This window comes from Anser brachyrhynchus (genome assembly GCF_964034855.1).
Source record: "Anser brachyrhynchus genome assembly, chromosome: 3".
NCBI lineage: Eukaryota > Metazoa > Chordata > Aves > Anseriformes > Anatidae > Anser > Anser brachyrhynchus.
Window position 1 is genome coordinate 23,302,066 of NC_137696.1, and position 17,702 is coordinate 23,319,767.

Below are 17,702 nucleotides of genomic sequence, written 5' to 3' on the forward strand. Positions count from 1 at the left end.
TGCAAAAACCAGGAGATGCTGAGACTGTTGGATGGCTCCTTAAAAATACCAGAGTTCTGAGGGATCACACGGTAGCCTGAAAACCCATCACTTCCCCTGTTTGTTTGCCTTGGGTCCCCTTTTCCCAGACTCCAGCTGTTCCCAGCCAAGCTAGAGGAGCTGCCCTGGTTATCACCTCTGTTGGGATGTGGATTGGGAATTTGACTTTCTACTTACCCCAGCAATTAGGAGGCTGCCCTGAAAGGCCAAGTGTCAGACACTCTTTGTAGGAGTTTGTGAAACGCAAAGGGAAAAAAAAAAAGAGATGGAGAGGAAATGAGGTCTCACCAGAAGGGCGAAGCTGCAGCTTATCATAGATTTTAAAAGAAAATGGGAGGGCAGCCTTTGAATGAAAACGTGGAAGGATTAGCCAGGGCAATTTGACTCAGCTAGCAGGGATGTTTAGTATGGCTTGAAACCTCGGTTATCTCTCCGAAACGTAACGGTAATGGAGAAAGTCCCTGCCATAGGAATGTGCTGCTGTCCTGCCCAAGTCTGCTTCATAAGAAAAGCTTTCACAAGATCGATAGCCCTTCCCTTCCCTTCCCTTCCCTTCCCTTCCCTTCCCTTCCCTTCCCTTCCCTTCCCTTCCCTTCCCTTCCCTTCCCTTCCCTTCCCTTCCCTTCCCTTCCCTTCCCTTCCCTTCCCTTCCCTTCCCTTCCCTTCCCTTCCCTTCCCTTCCCTTCCCTTCCCTTCCCTTCCCTTCCCTTCCCTTCCCTTCCCTTCCCTTCCCTTCCCTTCCCTTCCCTTCCCTTCCCTTCCCTTCCCTTCCCTTCCCTTCCCTTCCCTTCCCTTCCCTTCCCTTCCCTTCCCTTCCCTTCCCTTCCCTTCCCTTCCCTTCCCTTCCCTTCCCTTATGTTAATGAAACAAACTGTCACCATGTACATAAGGTGTTTTGTCTCCTCAGTCTGTGCTGCTACTCAGGCAGGAGGAATAATGTGACAGCTTGACAGACTTTGTATCTGTTACAGCTTGTACAGACATAAACGCAGCAAGACAGCATGCACAAGGTATCACAGGGTGGGGAGGAGCCAGGTCTGAATGTTCACGAAGACGGACACCCTATAACCATGAGAAGAAAGTGGCTGAGATCAATCTGGCTCATCCAATTCTGATCCAAGTCACCCTTGGTGCTCTGTGCCCGGTGCTGGCACTGGTGAGTCCGTGCTCCTGCCATTTTTACTCCCCTCTAAGCTCTTGTTTGTTTGTTTTGTTAGGAGTGTTTACAGAAGTGAAAGGTGCCAGCCCATCTGCAGGCCAAGGGGAAGGCCTGTGAGGCTAGGTGACCTCAGAGCTGGCCTCGCGCAGGGTGGCAGGGGCGCCTGATACCTCAGCCTCAGTGATGGACAGCCCGATGCTGCTGCTGAGTCCAGCAGGCCCCAATCCCCACAGAATCACAGGGCGTTGAGGTGGGAAGCCACCTCCGGGGGCCACGTTGTCTAACCCTCCTGCTCAAGCAGGGACACCCAGAGCAGGTTGCCTGGGAACACGCTTTTGAATATGAACATCTCCAAGGAAGGAGACTCCACAACCTCCTGGGGCAAGGTTCACCTTGTCTGTGGCCCCTGGGCTCCCTGCCCAGCCACACAAACGCACATAGGAGTCCTCCCACCAGCAGTGGGCTCAGCCAGCACCTTGGTTTGTTCAGCCTAAAGAAGAGGCAGAGGTGGCCTCATCACAGCCTACAGCTTCCTCACAACAGGGAGCGGAGAGGTAGGTGCTGATCGCTTCTCTCTGGTGAACCCAGGGTCAGCATGGAGCTGTGTCAGCAGAGGCTCAGGTTGGATATTAGGAAAAGGTTCTTCACCAAGGGGGTGGTCAGGGACTAGAAGAGGCTCCTAAGGGAAGTGGTCACAGCACCAAACCCAGCAGAGTTCAAGAAGCATTTGGATAATGCTTTCAGACACATGGTTTAATTTTGGGGTGGTCCTGTGTGGAGCCAGGAGTTGGACTCAATGATCCTTGTGGGTCCCTTCCAACTTGGGATATTCTGTGATTCTGTGTTATATACAGTTCAAAAAAAAGGATTATGCCACATTATCACCGCCTTTCTCTGGGAGATGTGCTACTGAGATGCCCGTGAGGAAGGGCCGGGGCTAATGCACTTCACCAGGGCACAGGAGAGGAAGGAGGCAGCCTGTTTCATCCAGGGCTATAGTTATAGGACTATATACTTGCCTTGCTGCCTGCCCACCCTGACGGTGCACTGCTGCAGCTCACACAGAGAGCGGCATCGCTTGCCTCTCAGATGAGTTTCTGGAATTTCTCCTTGTAAAGGTACTAGCTTATACCCTGCAGAAGCACAGGGAGGAGTGGCGGTGGTGTGTCCTCCACACCACTCAGCCCTGTGCCTGCCTGCACGAGCAGATAATCTTATCATGAGCAGGCAGAGACACACACGTAAGCGGGCTGTTACTGGGTGCATGTTTGTACGAGCTGGACACTGGGATATGTTCAGAAATATCACTGATTTTTTCCCTCTGCTTTCACACCTAGGAATAACTATAAGCAAACACATGGATATTTTAATAATTATATTTTATTGTTTCCTTGTTGTTGAAAGCAATTAAGACTAGAAAAAATAGCCCTTAATTGAATAAACTGTAATACACAATCAGAAAAATATGGGCCTGATTCTACAAACTGCTACTTGTGCAAGCAAATCATAGTCATGGTTTGTAACATGCCTATTGACATCAGGACTCTAAATTCTGCCTAAAACTGTGCCAAGCCCTAGGTACAGGGATGAAAAATATTACCCTTTGAGTTCCGGACAATATCATATGTACATTTATATATAAGTATACATACATACAATACATACGCACATATATATAAATTCCTTTGAGCTCTGGACAATATTCTATGTACTTATATGTATGTATGTAGACAATATGTATATATACAATATGCATGTATACAATACCTGTTTGTATACTACATATATGTATGTGTGTGATACATGTGTATACATGTGTGTATACAATATATACATGTAAGTGCTTCTGCTCTGCAATCCACAATAAACATGACTTGGACAGACAAGGACCAAAACTTACAAAGCACTGGGAGGTGAGGAACTGAGAGTCAAACCCAGGTGTGACTTCTGCACCTGACAATGATCATTGTCCTTGCCTTTTGCCTGCAGCTGTGTGCAATACCCCAGGGTAGGGACTGAAATAACCTGGAAGCAGCTCCACCGAATCCAGCAAGGTGTAAGTCACACAGGTTTGGGTGAGGATGGATGCTCCTCTGAGCCCACTGGTGTCACAAGTCCTGTCCATCCATCTGCCCCTCACACCAGTGCCACACCATTTGCCATGCAGCTGCACTTCTCGATGATCATGTTGGGAAACTCAGCTGCCTCGATCTCGGTGCGGTTGCCCCTCCTGACCAGGTACATGACGGGGAGCGAGGAGGTCTCGGCCACAGCGCAGGCACGCTCCCCAGCCCCCAAGTGCTGCAGGGACCTGGGAGGCTGCAGGCAGCCCCCCTGGCACCGGTAAGCCTGGTACCCAGCTGGCTCAATGACCCAGTACTGTGTCCAGGAGAGCTCACGGAAGCTGATGTAGTGCTTCTGACGGCAGCAGGTGGACTTCCCCGTCACCACGCCATCCTTGCAGTCCCCGGGGCCCCTGTGTGTGAAGCAAGAAACAACAGGAAATCAGGAAGGCTGATGGCAGAGGCTGGCCCTGAGTCACGATGCTTGGACCATGCTCAGGTTTGCTTTGAAAAGTCAGGCAACAAAGTGAGAACGGTAACTCAGGGTCAAGGTTGCACAGATTTTGGTTTCATACTCACCCATAGTCTTCCAAGTCGAGGGTATAAACCACCAGCTCGGGCTTGCCCATGGCTTTGTCCCTGGGGTCCTGCGAGGTGAAGCGCACCGCTTTGGCCACCTCCGAGGCATAACTGCCTACTCGCTCCCCCTCAATCCAGACCTGCAGGACCATGGGCTCCTGCCTCTTGTTTCGCAGCCAGTAATGCACAGCCTGTGTCACGTCAAAGTTCTTCCAGCCCGACTCTCGCACTGGAACCAGCCTGCCCGTCAGAGAAAAGCTGGTCAGATAAAGCCTGGGCTCATGGTGCTGTTGTTGCCACCAAGTAATTTGCTCCCTGTGCGTTGTCATGTGCCTCAGTTGCACGATAACTTGCTGAGCACCTCTGGGCAAGCACCCACAGCAATTAACTAACTGAAAGAAGCACACAAAGCATGCAAGTCTAGCAGACACCAAAGGGAAAAACAAAAACCCTTGTGTGTACCTGTTCCAGGGTATTCATTCATGCAGTGCAGGGCTATATGCAGCATCAGTGCTCATGACAGCAGCCTGCTAAACTTAACTACTCCCACCTGCACCTGTCCTAGCTGTATTAGGGCCACAAGTCCCTGCCCACCCAAAAAGTTGGTTTGATGTCTAATTCTGCCTTCAAGGGTTGTAAAGCTTTCAAAAGCTTTAGACTGCAGAAACAGATGCTTTTTGCATAATTTACATATTGAAAGCAGCTAATGAAGTGGCCAATGGAAAGACTATCAGCAGCCAGTAACCCCTGTGAGTTAGATTGAGAGGTAAGCAAGTCAGATGGAGACTGTCAGAGGGGAAGACCATCATCTGACACAGAAATGCTTCGCTTTAATGCATCATCGCATATTGCAGGCTTAACCTTATACCTGCTCTTATCAGCTTGTTCTGGCCTTAGAGGCCACACAGCCCAGTTCTACAGATGTACCCACGCCGGACAGAGGCACACCCGGTGGCACCTGTCCCCTTCCCAGGGGACTGACACCCCATAACCTACCGGGAGTCGATCAGGGAGGTCCTGTTGGTACCATCACGCTGCCGTTGCACCCAGTAGACACTGACTCTGGCGTTGGAGACAGGCCTGTGAGACTGCTTAGCAGGTAGGTTTGCCCTGTCCAAGGGCTTCTTGAAAAGTTTCAGCTCGGCCATTGTCACCTCACTGTTTATCGGTATTCTCCCCTCCATGTCAAAGACGAGGTTCTGGCGTGTGGGGTCAGGATAGAGGACGTCTCCCCCAACGTCTGCACACATTTTGGACAAAAAAAGACAGTCTGTCATTGCCACCCTCTGTACCTCATCCACAATTATCATCACAACACACTCCTTGCATGCTCCCAAAATGATCCCTTGTGGCAGACAGCCACTAAACACACCTTTTCTAATGTATACCTGAGTCAATGTCTTGCAAATGCCCTAATTCTTCTTCTAGGTCTAAGCCTCTGCAACTTGGCAACGATGGAAAGAAATCTATATAATTCACCCCTAATGGAGCAAACACCCAAAGGTGTGCATCCCTTTGTGCCAGCAGCATGTGTGAAAGCAGCAAACTGCACAAATTGCAATGAAAAAGTGTCTTCCTTTGCTGCCCAGGATGCTATGCGTGTCTTTTGAAAGTAAAGCGAGCTTGAAGTGTCCTTGCACAGCCTGTTGTGTCTGCACAGCAGATTTCCTTGTGGATAATTTTCCCAAGCAAAATAAAAGGACCAGGGTGAGTGAAATATCCTCAAAAGACATACCACACCTGTTTCCTACAAGAACGAGAAGAGGACTTTCTGGAGCTTTGACTAAAAAACTGCAAGGTTTGCACTTTCCACTAACAATTTATTTGTTTATTTATTTATTTTTTCATCTGCCCCAAATGCTTCCTGAGCACTAGGACTTTTCTCTCACATGCCAGCAGCGGTCTGCCCTTTGCCAGGACTGTGGGGTCCCCTCTCCAGCTGTGAGGAGCCACTGACACGTGTTAATCTTTACTCTGCTGCTACACATATGCTTTCCACCCTACTCCTCTTCAAAGGCAGACCCCAACCTCACCCCCCCCGTGGGTTTGCCCCCGTGCAGGGACATTACCTGCATTGCCAGGGATTCCCCTGAGGATGGTGCCCAGGCTCGGCGAGGCGCGGCGCTTCACCCTGTGGCGCTTCAGCATGGAGATATACTTGTTCCTCACGTGCTCTGGGATGACCAGGTCCACCAGGTCTCTCTTATGAAGCTTAGGGACCTCGGAGAGCCCCAGCTGCTTCAGCAGCACCTCCTTGAACTCTTCCTGGGTGAAGGCACAGACTGTGGTGGCCAGGCAGAGCGTGCAGAGCATCTGGGCAAAGCTCGCCTCCATCCTCCTCTGGCAGCGGCCCCGCAGGGAAGAACAGGGATGTCACCGGGGCTGTGGAGTGCTCGCAGGCTGCTGGAGCAGGACAGAGGTTTTATAGCCAGCCTCGTCCCACTGGCACAACAAATTCCACAAGTGGGGATGAAGCAGAGGACTTGAAAGGATCACCCCCCCGCCCCTTGATAGACACATGCCAGTTTAACACCTTCGTGTACCGCCAAGCTGACAGAAGAAGGTTTAGGGGAGCTACCAGATTCCTTCACTGGGAAGAAATTTCCCTGCTTTTTTAACTCCCTGCAAAGTTTTGCCCCCAAATCCCCTGAGCAAGCAGAGTCTCCTGTTCGGTCTAGGTCAGACAGAAAATACATCTGCGGACTGCGTTGCTGTCCGTACTGCACCATACGACTCTTAAAGGAAGCCTCGATCTTTACCCTAGGAGACTTGTTACCTGAAATGGCCAATATCAGTCAGGAGAATAAAGCTACAGCTGAATGTCCATCTTTATGGCAGACATTACAAAAATAATTTATTTTTTTTGGGGGTGGAGGGTAGGTACCACTTTGATCTCTGAGTATATGTATCAAGCATATGAATCGCAGCATTGAGTCATGGTGGTTGAATGGTTTATGGTCTTTTACACCGTCTCTGAATCACAGGAGGTGGAAGACCTACAGGGCTGGCGTTTTGGAAAAATGTTCCATCACTCTTTATGGATTCCTGAGTGCTTAATAATATGTGTGCTTAAGAGAAGATGGCTTTATATACAAGCAGATAATCCCTCAGTGAACGTGAGACACCAGTCTGCTTCTCCAGAACACAGGTAACAGCTGTTGGTGTGTGAGTGGTATCAGTAACCACAATGCAGAGCTGTCTCTAGAGAGCAAAGCTGAAGTGGAGGCTGGATTGCGGGGGCTGTTTGTTCTCCTTGAAGTCAGTCTTTAAACTTGAAGCTCACATCCTCCTCTTCCGTGGCCTTTGCTGACATAAAGTGAAGGAATCAATTTTTGAAACCAATCCCAGGAGAAGGGAATTGAAAAAGCAGAACCTGATCGATGGAAGTCTTAAGGAGCACAGCATTAGGGGCAGATTCTCATCCTCTCCAGCAGAAACAAGCTGAACTCATACAAAAGCGCCCTGGAGTAGTTCACCTCTCCTTCGAGCAAGTGTGAGCCGAGGCAGCCTGCTTGGGGCATGGAGGAAAGGAACAGAGCCTGCTGAGAGAGCCTGGCCAACCACCTCTGGTTAGACTGTTTTGCCTTTGGAGCCTCTTAAAGAAAATTGCCTCCTTAAATACGATGAAGTCTCCACTAGATGCTAAAGGGGCACCTTCTTGAGTTGAATTGAATTTTAAGGTGGAAGTGGAAACATGATATAGACTATAAATGCATCGGTTGTGCATGGCCCAGGGCAGTGTCTGCTTTAATTCTTTGCGTAGCATCTTTCTAAGAACAAATTATTATTTTCTGTGATATTAATTCCCAGGGCACTAAAAGCAGTGAAAATTACCCACTTCATTTGACCATCAGCTCTAAGTCGGGACAGAAACTTCTTCTCTTGCAAATAAGAGGGGGGAGGTTTATTTTGCTGACATCTCTGTGACTCTCTTAGCCCCTGAGGAAGGCCCTGCCTGCCCTGCTGCCCCCTCCGGCTGCATCTCCAGCTACGTGGCACGTCACCGACTGGCACACCGTTATGCTGGTACACGTTGATGTTGTGAGAGTCGTCACCTGGAAAAAATTACAGTTCATGCATTCGTAGCGGTCTCTCTTAAAACATGTCATAAGACCTAATCCTGCAAACCTCTGTCCAATTAGTCTTTATTTCTGGATCTGGATGTGACTTCTCCTGTGGCTGATGTCTGAACTGCCAGGATGAAATCTCTTCCCTGTCTAATGTTTATTGGATGGTGATTTATGGACTTCACACATAAAATAAATTTTTTTGAGCAAATAGTTGAAGCTCAGCTAAGAAGCAAACAGAGGATGTGGATTGCAGACTTTTCACAGGAGAGTGATTATCCGGTCCAATTGGTGGATTTGCCATTCTCCCTTTGCCATGCAAACAAGAAAAGTCAGGAATTTTATAGTAGCTCTATTTGTGTAATGTGTATTAGAATCTCCACGGTGCATTCAAGGAATCAGAGTATTTACAGGGGCTGTAGGGCACCAAGTCCCAGGAACTTAGTTTTAACGAAAGCCAGGACCTGTTGAAGGGAGAACCTCTATACTTAAGCTTTAAATTTAGTTTCAAACTGGGCATATCTATGCAATGATTTTGGTAAATAAATCTAATGGCTTAAAAGAGAAAGTGTGAAAGGCTTAGCATAATTACATAGCCATTATCCTGGGACACAGGAATGTTTCAAACACATTTTCAGTGTGCCAGTGAGGATCTGAATACTTAATTTTTCAAGATTTGAATTTGCATGGGCGTAATTATTTTGTATTACAGCTGGGCCCATATTAGAATGGCCTTTGCTTGGGTGATGTGAAAGGCCACAGTTTTTTTGTGCTCCAAGAAATGCCCTGATTAGTCCAACAGGCTTTTTATATAGAGATGTGAATACATCTCTACACTGATTTACTGATTTTGCTCTTTTTTGTTTGTTTGTTTTGATTTTTTTTTCCACACAAAGTCTGTGTCTTTTGAGTCTAGAAGTACAGAAATAAAAATAAAAGTGTTAAGATGCAGGTGTGAACTTGCCAAATTAAAGAAGAATTCAAGTAGAGGTTCTGTTTCTGACTCTTATTCAGAAGTCCCTCTCGGTGCAAGCACAGCTGTGGGATGGCAATGCATCCCCCGCCAGGGAGGCAGCCCTGCGTTTTGATGTTGCCTTTATGCAAGGAGAGAAGGGCAGTGGATGCCTTGTTCCCATCTGCGTGGCTTCAGGACAGCACAGGTTGCGGACGGTTTGGTCATCGTAGGACAGCTGCAGCCCTTCTGCACAAGATCTGCTCAACAACCCAGATGGGAACTGCAGCTTCTTGTTTGGAGGATTTGCTTTCAGCTGGGTCAGCAAGTTGCTGTGGGTCACGAGCCAGCTATTCCTTAGATTGGCAAATACTGGTTCCTGTTCTCAAAAATGGAAAAAGAAAAAAAAAAAAAAAAGAAAAAAAAAAGTGGTAAGCCCTAAATCATTTTCTTTTCTTCCTCAGAAGCAAGACCTGTGAGAAATTTGAGAAATTCCTCTACTGCAAAAAGGGAGTGAGCAGGCCAGAGGGTCATTATCTTATTTATCTGCCACTTTAAATCCAAACACCACCAACCACCGGCCTGGTCTAGAAATTCTCTGACCTGTGTAATACTTGTTTCTTGAAAATGGCATATATCTGCTGAAAGATACTGGTGAACTGTCTTCCCAGAGTAGTGGCTTTCCTTCTACTGCTTCTAGGGATAGCTGCTCTTTCATTAGGGCAGGGATAGCTTGCACAGTGCAAAGAGCTAGGGGAACAGCACCCAGGGCCAGTACGGCTCACTGGAGTCTGCATGAGCGCTCCCCACAGCATCATCCTGCTGTGCAAAATCTGGCACAGAAAAATTTCCTAAGATTGTTTAACAAGGAGAACTGCAGAGTCCTGCACCTGGGGAGGAACAACCCCAGGCACCAGGACATGCTGGTCCTGACACCAGGCACGGGGCCCTCAGCTCAAGAAGGACGTGGAAGTATTAGAAGGAGTCCAGAGGAGGGCCACCAAGATGATCAAGGAGCTGGAGCACCTCTCCTACACAAACAGGCGGAGGGGGTTGGGGTTGTTCAGCTTGGAGAAGAGAAGGCTCCAGGGAGACCTTACAGCGCCAGAGAGTTTGTGGAGTCTCTGGATGTGGTCCTGGGCAACCTGCTCTAGGTGTCCTTGCTTGGGGAGTGGTGGTGGTGGACCCGATGACCTTTAGAGGTTCCCTTCCCAACGTCAGCCATTCTGTTATTCTGTGATATGGCCTGATAGCACCAGACATACAGCTTTTATCTGGCTTCCAGTGCCAGACTGAAAACTGCACAGCTGCTCAGAGCAGAGGGTTGATCTGCACTGAACTCACTTTTCAGATTCTGATTTCTTCTAAAAATTCATCCATGTTAATTTTTGTGCCAAAAGGCTTTGTGCTAGATCAGGTGTCGTTTGACTTACCCTGCAATTCCATGTGTCCCCAGCCACCCTGCCCCTAGGGAGCATAAAATCATAAAATAGGCAGTTATGGCAGCATTGCAAGCTCTAACACAACTCTGGGAAACACAACGTAGAGTCCGACGGCTGACCTGAGCCATGGTTACTCTGACCTGACGGCACCCAGATCTCACAGCAAAGACACAGCAACCACAGCCTTGGTGCCCAGCATTTGCTCTGCCAGTTTCCATGGTGAGTTTTGCGGTGCATCATTTGCTTGAGCTATACAGAAATCATCCAGTTCATTGCATCTAGGTGAGGACGTGAGTCTGCTCATGGGGAAGAAAAGCTTTTCCTTATCACCAGCCTAGGCCAGGGTGCATTGGCTATCTCCAATCAAAATGCCTTGCAATGCTCCGTTGGGTTCCCTCTCACAAGTGATGGTGGTGAAGCCCCAGACAATAACGGGTATGATGTTCCCTTATGCCGGGAGTGCATTTATCTCACAACGTATCCAATATAGTAAATGCCCCATTTCATTTGAGACAGGTTGCAAACCTGGTTCTTATCTTGAGTTCAGTTATAAATTCCTGTAACTTCGGTGATATATGACTTCGATTGCACTGACTCGCAACACACCTTCCTTAAGCAGCCTTCTGCTTTTACTTACAGGCTTGATCTGCTCAAATGGCCCAGACAAAAGGACATCTGTTAGAAGAGGAATGGATAAAATGCCCAAAGAAGTCCCACCATGCCCTTGCTCAGCTGGTATCAGCTGGCTTGCTCTCAGGGTTTGTGTTGGCAGCGTTTGCAAAGTGCCAGTGTTCTGGCAGAAAAGAGCTCTCTGAGAATTATCTTTTTTTTTTTTTTTCCCTACAGAAAAGCCAACACAACTGTTTAAATACAGCTTTTTCTGTCCCTTCAGCAGTCTCCTCCCCGCTGCCCTCATCTATGCTTTGTTTGTAGCTGGGGCAGCAGGATTTGTGACCACTCTATGACAGCTACAAAAAAAAGCTACTGGGAAAAACACTGGCATTTAGCAAATACTGTTGAATTAGATAAATAAGCATATGTCCATAATTTGTTTGCTTTACACCACCATATATATTATTGAGGAATGTCCCAAAAGCTGAGAAATAGCTGTATTTTGTAGGAGCACCACTTAATTTTCTAATAAAAAACATTTATTTGCTGAGTTAAAATGCTGTTTTCTTTTTTTTTCTTTTTTTCTTCTTTCCCTCCTTAGAGTTGTGTGTTTACACTGTCAAAGCTGGTCACCTGTTTTTAAGAGTATGTTTTTGCTGACTTGGTGATGCAAGTGAGAATCCACCTCTGGGCTGGGTAGTGATGGAGAAGCTCTGAGAGGGAGGAGAGCTGTGCTAGCCTGCTGCTCATACGGCTGCCTTAAGAACACCCTCGCCTGTACGACCCGCTTCACTCCCATACAGCCAAGTGCTCCTGGTGAGACCCAGCACAGGGAGCATTCACGTCCTGATGCATGTTCTGCATTCCTTGTAGTCCTGTGCCAAGTCTTGTAGCAAGCGGCCTTCCAGTTCGTTAGAAACACACGTGTTTTCCTGTCACACTCACAGACTTGGAATACTATTCATGTTGCATCTGTGGCAGTGAGTAGCCTGGCTTCATTATGGATTGTATTTCCTTTAGTTAATTTTTACTCTTATAACTTTCGCTTCACTAAATGCTTTTCCCTCTTGTGCTGTGAAGAGAAAACTAATAACTTTTTCCCCACTCAGAGAAAGAGTAACGCTGTGTTCCAGAAGCCATACTTTATTACCAGGAGAAGCTGTAAAAGCAGAAATATTATGAACTACATGTTAATGAAAATTGAATAATTTGCGTTACTAACTTTGCTGGAGGATGTTTTTTTTCTCTGTAGGCCAAAAATTAACATGAAAGGCCAAGAGGAGTGAGATCTAAAATGAACCTCTTCCACTATGTACTGTGAGTGGTCGTGCAAAATAGTCATTTGTTAGTTTAGTGCAAAAAAGAAAAAGGCTATTCCCTGCATGGAAAACCATAAAAACCAGTACAAGACTGTAGAAGACACAATTAGACCACAGTACTCACAGAGAAGACAAATTGAACTGATAAATACTTTAGACTTCACTCATTTGGTACATCCGATAAATTGTGGAGTAACTGCTCAAAGGCTTCCTTCCGTTAGTCCTCAGTAAAATACATACTTGCTCAGTGAAATACATATTTGCTAAGGCACCGTCCAATTTAATGTTAAATTAACATTAACTTGTTAATGACTTAAATTAACATTAACTTGGACAGTGCCTTAGCAAGTATATTGCCAAAAAAAAAAAAAGATATCTCCAACAGCAAGAAATTGAGCTAAACTACTTGTAGATTTGTTTTCTGTCTCTAACATCTGCTGCTGAAGCAATGTTGGGGCTATTGCACTCAGCAGGTTTTACACTGTGGAACCTAGATGGATTCAGTTTCAAAATAATCACTTGCAGATGGCTTTTTTCCTTGATGTTTACAGCGCATTAGCTCTGTGATCAAAAGGACGATAAAGTGGAATTCAGAATGGGTCCAGCAGCACCACCAGACCTGGGTGAGCTGGTGGGAAGTATGAGAGATTTTTGGTAGAGTCAGGAGATTCAAGAAGGACAAAACAATCTAAAAATGATGATAGGGATCAGACTGTAATCCCTCATCTTGATCCTTAACATTAATTCCTTTAAAACAGAAAGAGACAGACTTTATTTGCTGCAAACTTTGCATCATACAGCACTGTTTCTTTCTCTTCAGTGTTCTGCCATCTCTTCTGAGAATGGCCTCAAAGGACTATATAGTATTTATTCTAAATGCATTTTAAAAGATTTTATATCTGTTAAAAAATTTCAAGTGGTTAACGTTAACTCATTTTACCCTTCTGTCTAGACTGTGTACCTCGGTACATCTTTGAGAATCACATAATAACTAATATTAAAATAGCCCCCTAATTTTCTTTTGCCTTCAAACAGTGCTGCAATGTTCTGAAAGGAGGGCGTGCAGGTCAAATGCCTCTACTCAAGCAGTTACTATAAAGCTGTTTTCACTTAAGTACTTATTATTGTTATAGTGTTTTTTTAAACTATTTTCTGTATGTTATTACTTTTTAATAAAAATGACTTCAGTATGAAAGAACTGGAGAAAACACAGTTCTTTGTGTATTTGATTCCAAAACAGAACACAAAGGGGTATTTTACTTCATGTCAGAGGTTAAATTATGTAATTTCCTGCCATGTACCCATATCTATGTAAACAAAGGGTATAAAGTCTTGGATTTAACGTGGCCCTTGTGAAGAGTAAAATAAAGTTGTGTGACCTGACTAGTTTTAATCCTTTTAGCATTTATACTACAGGACCCTGGGAGATGCATTGTGTTCATTTGATTTTAAAAGGGAATCTAGCCACACTTGGCCAGATCACTTGAAGCGTGAAACACAAACTTCAGGTTTTTGTTTTTTTCTTACCTAACCATTTGCTTTCTTAAATGCATTAATCCAGGTATGGCCAACATTTACACATAGCAATCAAATGCATTTCTGAACCTTAATTTTAGATTCAACACAAGATTTTGCAGGAAATGCCACACACTCAAACCTCATATCTGTAAGCTTTCCAGGCTGAATAACATAGTAAAGACATGGTGACTAAAATTTGCGCTATTTATGCAGCATGGCTGTTAGTTTCAGCAGTCACCAGTATAGAACCCAGAGTCTTCCAGCAAATCACGTGTGCGGAAAAGATTTTCAAAGGCATAAAAAGGAACTCAAAGCCCATCTTTCATTGATTTGTGCAAAACTGGGGTGATTGTCCCTCTTCTCTGCTTTGATTCTAAAAGAGAGAAAAGGATATTTTACCTCTGTGACAGCAAAACTAGAAATAAAGTACTACAAGCAGAGCAGAGACATAGGTAACTTGGAATTCATTGGAAGTACTTACTCAGTTTGACCAGATCAGTTAGAACACCTCAACAACAGACTAGAAGAAAATGGTGTTTTCAATAAAGTTCAGGTTCTGCAAGTCCAGCGCAGGGAATTTGAAAATCATGCTGTGCAGCAGATTTGGAAGACTGGCTCCCCAGACACCAGTGCAGCAGATTTGGAAGACTGGCTCCCCAGACACCATAGAGATTGCATTGCTTGTTCTCAGTCCCTTGTGATACGAAAGCTTACCTCTGGACTTCACTGTGTTCCCAGGCTGGACAACTCTTAAATGTATGCTGTCCTTAATAAGCAAAGGCTCAGATGCATAATGGAACATAAAAATATGTTATTGCCTTGGCTTGCCTTTGCAACTTGTCCAGAAACCACAACAGTTACAGAACACAGTTGTCTTGTTTCCTAAGAAAAGTGGATAAGAACTGATTTCTTAACAATATTTCATGTCCTCAGAGAAATATTCTCACTATGATAATTTGAATAATAAGTTCAAGGTCTTATACTGACATACAAAATCCTTCTAATCATTACAGGAACTATGGCGAAAACGAACTACGGCACAAAGGAACTACGATCAACCTGGCCTGCCCTTCCTCAGGGCAGTTGGTCATTTTGGGCCTTAAACCTCAGGTTTGCTCCTCTCGGGGCTCTGTGTGCCGCAGTGCCAGCTTGCACCTACCCTCTCAGCTGTGTCCATACAACTGCATGTGGCCAGGAACTAATACAGAAAGTGTAAAATCAAAGGTTCTGTGAAAGCAGGAATAGCCTGCTCCCCTGCTGCCACAAGGCACAGACATTCCTCCTGCCCCGGATCCTGTCTTGCACTAGGACCTGCTTTTAACTCCTCCCAAATTAATTCTGATCACTCACCCCATTATAATCTGGTATATAATCTGCACATATAAGCATCTGCTTTACTGGGACTGTGCAGAATGTCAACAGGAAGGGAGAGTTGAAGAGATTTGGGCTCTCCTCCCAGTTCTGTCCCTGAGTCAGTATAATGACCTTGAACAAATTGCTTTGGCCAATATTTTCAAGTCCCTATTTAGTCCCTAAGATAAATAACATGATTTTCAAAGGTACCAGCCAACCACAGCTTCTATCAACAAAATTCTAATCACCAATAGACTAAAACAATTACAGTACATACACTAGTAAAACAAGTGATACAACTCTTGTCAGCTGTTACTGTGTCTTTACAGTGAGGAAAATTCTCCACTGATCCGTAGATTACCTGTGTGTTTAAGCCCGGTAGGCAGTGACAAGATGACTTTCCATTTTTACAAGATCAGGAGCACTCTTACTCGCAAGAAAATGTTAAATGTGCCGTGTACAGCTGGAAGGGTTGCAAGAGAATACCTTTATATTCTTTGCATACATTTGAAAGGAGAAAGATGGAAAAACAATAAATTGATTAGGAGAAATAAAATCATCACAAAAAAGGAGATGTGAGAAAGAATGAATGGGAAGAGGAAATAAACTACTACAGAAAGAGGAAGGGAAAGAATGGATAGGGAGGGATGAGAGTGGGAAAGCCAGAGGGTATGGTGATCGTACGTCCAAGAGGTGACGACACGCTAAGGACTGTCCTGTATTTAGGCAACTCCTCTGTCTCCCTAGAAGTGGAGGGGCCATAAGGTACCCCAAAGAACCCACAACACACCCGCAGTGTGCCTTGAGTGGCAGTCATGCACCTGAACTGGTTAGATGCCGCTGCACACCACACAAACTCTACCCAAGCCAGGCCCTGGATGCGGGATCTTTCTGCATGGAAACAGCCACAGTGCCATCGGTCGTGGCTGTTTGCCACCGTGACAGCTGTTCGCAGCTTCCCGCTTAAGGTACTTGGCATTCTGTCACCAACTTGCACCAGACACTTGCACCTGACCCCCTGCTTGGGCTCACCAGTATCATCCAGCTGCCATTATTGCCCCCCGTGCTCACCTGCTGCAGCGTCAATGTGCAAAGGAGCCAAGCCACCGCTACAGTGCAAAGTGCAACAGGGACTTCTTGTGCTCTTCGCAAAACAAAACTCTGAAATTAACAAATCGGGCCTAATGGCTGAGTCACACAAATCCACAGAGATAATTATTGGTGCAAACTCCCAGGCGTTACACTATGCTATAAAGCGTAACTCTTAGTTTGGCTGCTTCTAATCTGCTTTGAGTTAGCCTGAGATGAAAATAAAGTCAAAGCTCTTTGAAATCCTCACAGGCTGCACTCAGACTTTTTTTTTTTCTTTTTTTTTTTTTTCCCCATCTTTAAATCCAGGAGTTGGAAGGGGGAGTTTGCACCCAAGGAAAATAAAGACCACTCATTTTAAATGTTCTTTCAAAAATATTTAATCCAGGTTTCTATTTAAATATATTCCTATTTTTAAAATGTCATTATTTAAATTATAACCATCTACATTAAGGCTTAAGCTTTTGACATTTAAAAATGTTGTAAATTACATTTATAAACGTTCAAGCAGTGTGCTTGATACTGACCTTTTAAGGCAAGCCAAGCCAGTGAGCTAGACAGGGCCATGATGTCGGCCTTGGAGTCCAGTTCAGAAGGATGAAAGCTGAGGATCTCCATGGACTCTGCAGATGTACTGTGGATGAAGCAGTCCACCCAGTTCATTCTTGCTCCAAGTTGTCAAACTGATTAGTATTTGGAAAAAAAAATGGGAAAACTAGTTTTCTTCTTCTGATCTATTTTGATTAAAAACAGGATTTGAGAGGTTAATCGACAACAAATTACTTTCAATCCATCTTGGGGATACAGGTTCCAGCACATCCTCCTGTCTTGGCCCTCCAATAGTTTAGACTGCAAGATCTCCTGGAGCATTTTGTGGCTCCTGTGCAAGCAATTGCCCAGCTTTCTGCTCAAGGGAAAATATGCTAACGTCTATCCAGGTCTTACCCCAGCGCTGTTGCAACAAGAGTTGTTTTGTATGATCAGGACAGCTGTGGAGCATAGAAACAAGGACACTAGACTGTTTTGCTAAAGCTAACATGTATTGCACCCAGGGACAGCAAAACATTACAAGCTGTAAGTGGTTGGTGATATCATCACCGATGATATTATCAGGCTGGTGATAAATACACCTGCCTCCTGGTTCACCTAAACCAAACACGTGGCCAGGTGCTGTCCTCTTCAGTGGAAGAGACCAGGATGTGACAGATGGTTTCTCTGCCTCCCTCCCTCTCCCAGGGAGCTGCCTTAATTATAGTTAGTGCTACACTACCTATGCATTAACTCCTTTCAGACTCTATATACACAAGGTTAATGCATGGATAGATATTAACATAATATGTAAAGTTAGAAAACAATGAAGTCATCCATGTTTCAGGGCTCCTTGTCCTAGTTTTATACCAAAATATGTCACTTCAGCAATGGTCTCATTTCAACATCCTAATAATAAACCTAAACATTCTATGTATCAACAATAGATTCTCCACAGCTGCATCTACCCACAAAACAAAGG

The 17,702-nt window shown here is 45.4% G+C and overlaps 1 protein-coding gene across 1 annotated transcript; it reads right to left on the bottom strand.

Moving 5' to 3' along the window:
• Positions 1-1,014: 1,014 nt before the first annotated feature.
• On the bottom strand, positions 1,015-16,869 carry LOC308193040 (left-right determination factor 1-like). Its single transcript, XM_080587212.1, has 5 exons — positions 16,720-16,869; positions 5,910-9,238; positions 4,837-5,080; positions 3,841-4,080; positions 1,015-3,674 (listed from the first exon to the last, which is right to left on the bottom strand). Exons 2-5 carry the CDS (start codon positions 6,172-6,174, stop codon positions 3,335-3,337), a joined length of 1,089 nt encoding a protein of 362 aa, XP_080443338.1. The 5' UTR covers positions 6,175-9,238; positions 16,720-16,869; the 3' UTR covers positions 1,015-3,334.
• Between the last annotated feature and the right edge of the window lie 833 nt (positions 16,870-17,702).

Bases quoted from the DNA above. Each gene is read 5' to 3' on its own strand.
- LOC308193040 (XM_080587212.1), bottom strand. From the start codon at position 6,174: ATGGAGGCGAGCTTTGCCCAGATGCTCTGCACGCTCTGCCTGGCCACC. The intron at 5,081-5,909 runs GTAATGTCCCTG...AAATGTGTGCAG, and splicing joins GGGAATCCCTGGCAATGCAG to ACGTTGGGGGAGACGTCCTC. The intron at 4,081-4,836 runs GTAGGTTATGGG...TCTGACGGGCAG, and splicing joins ACCTCCCTGATCGACTCCCG to GCTGGTTCCAGTGCGAGAGT.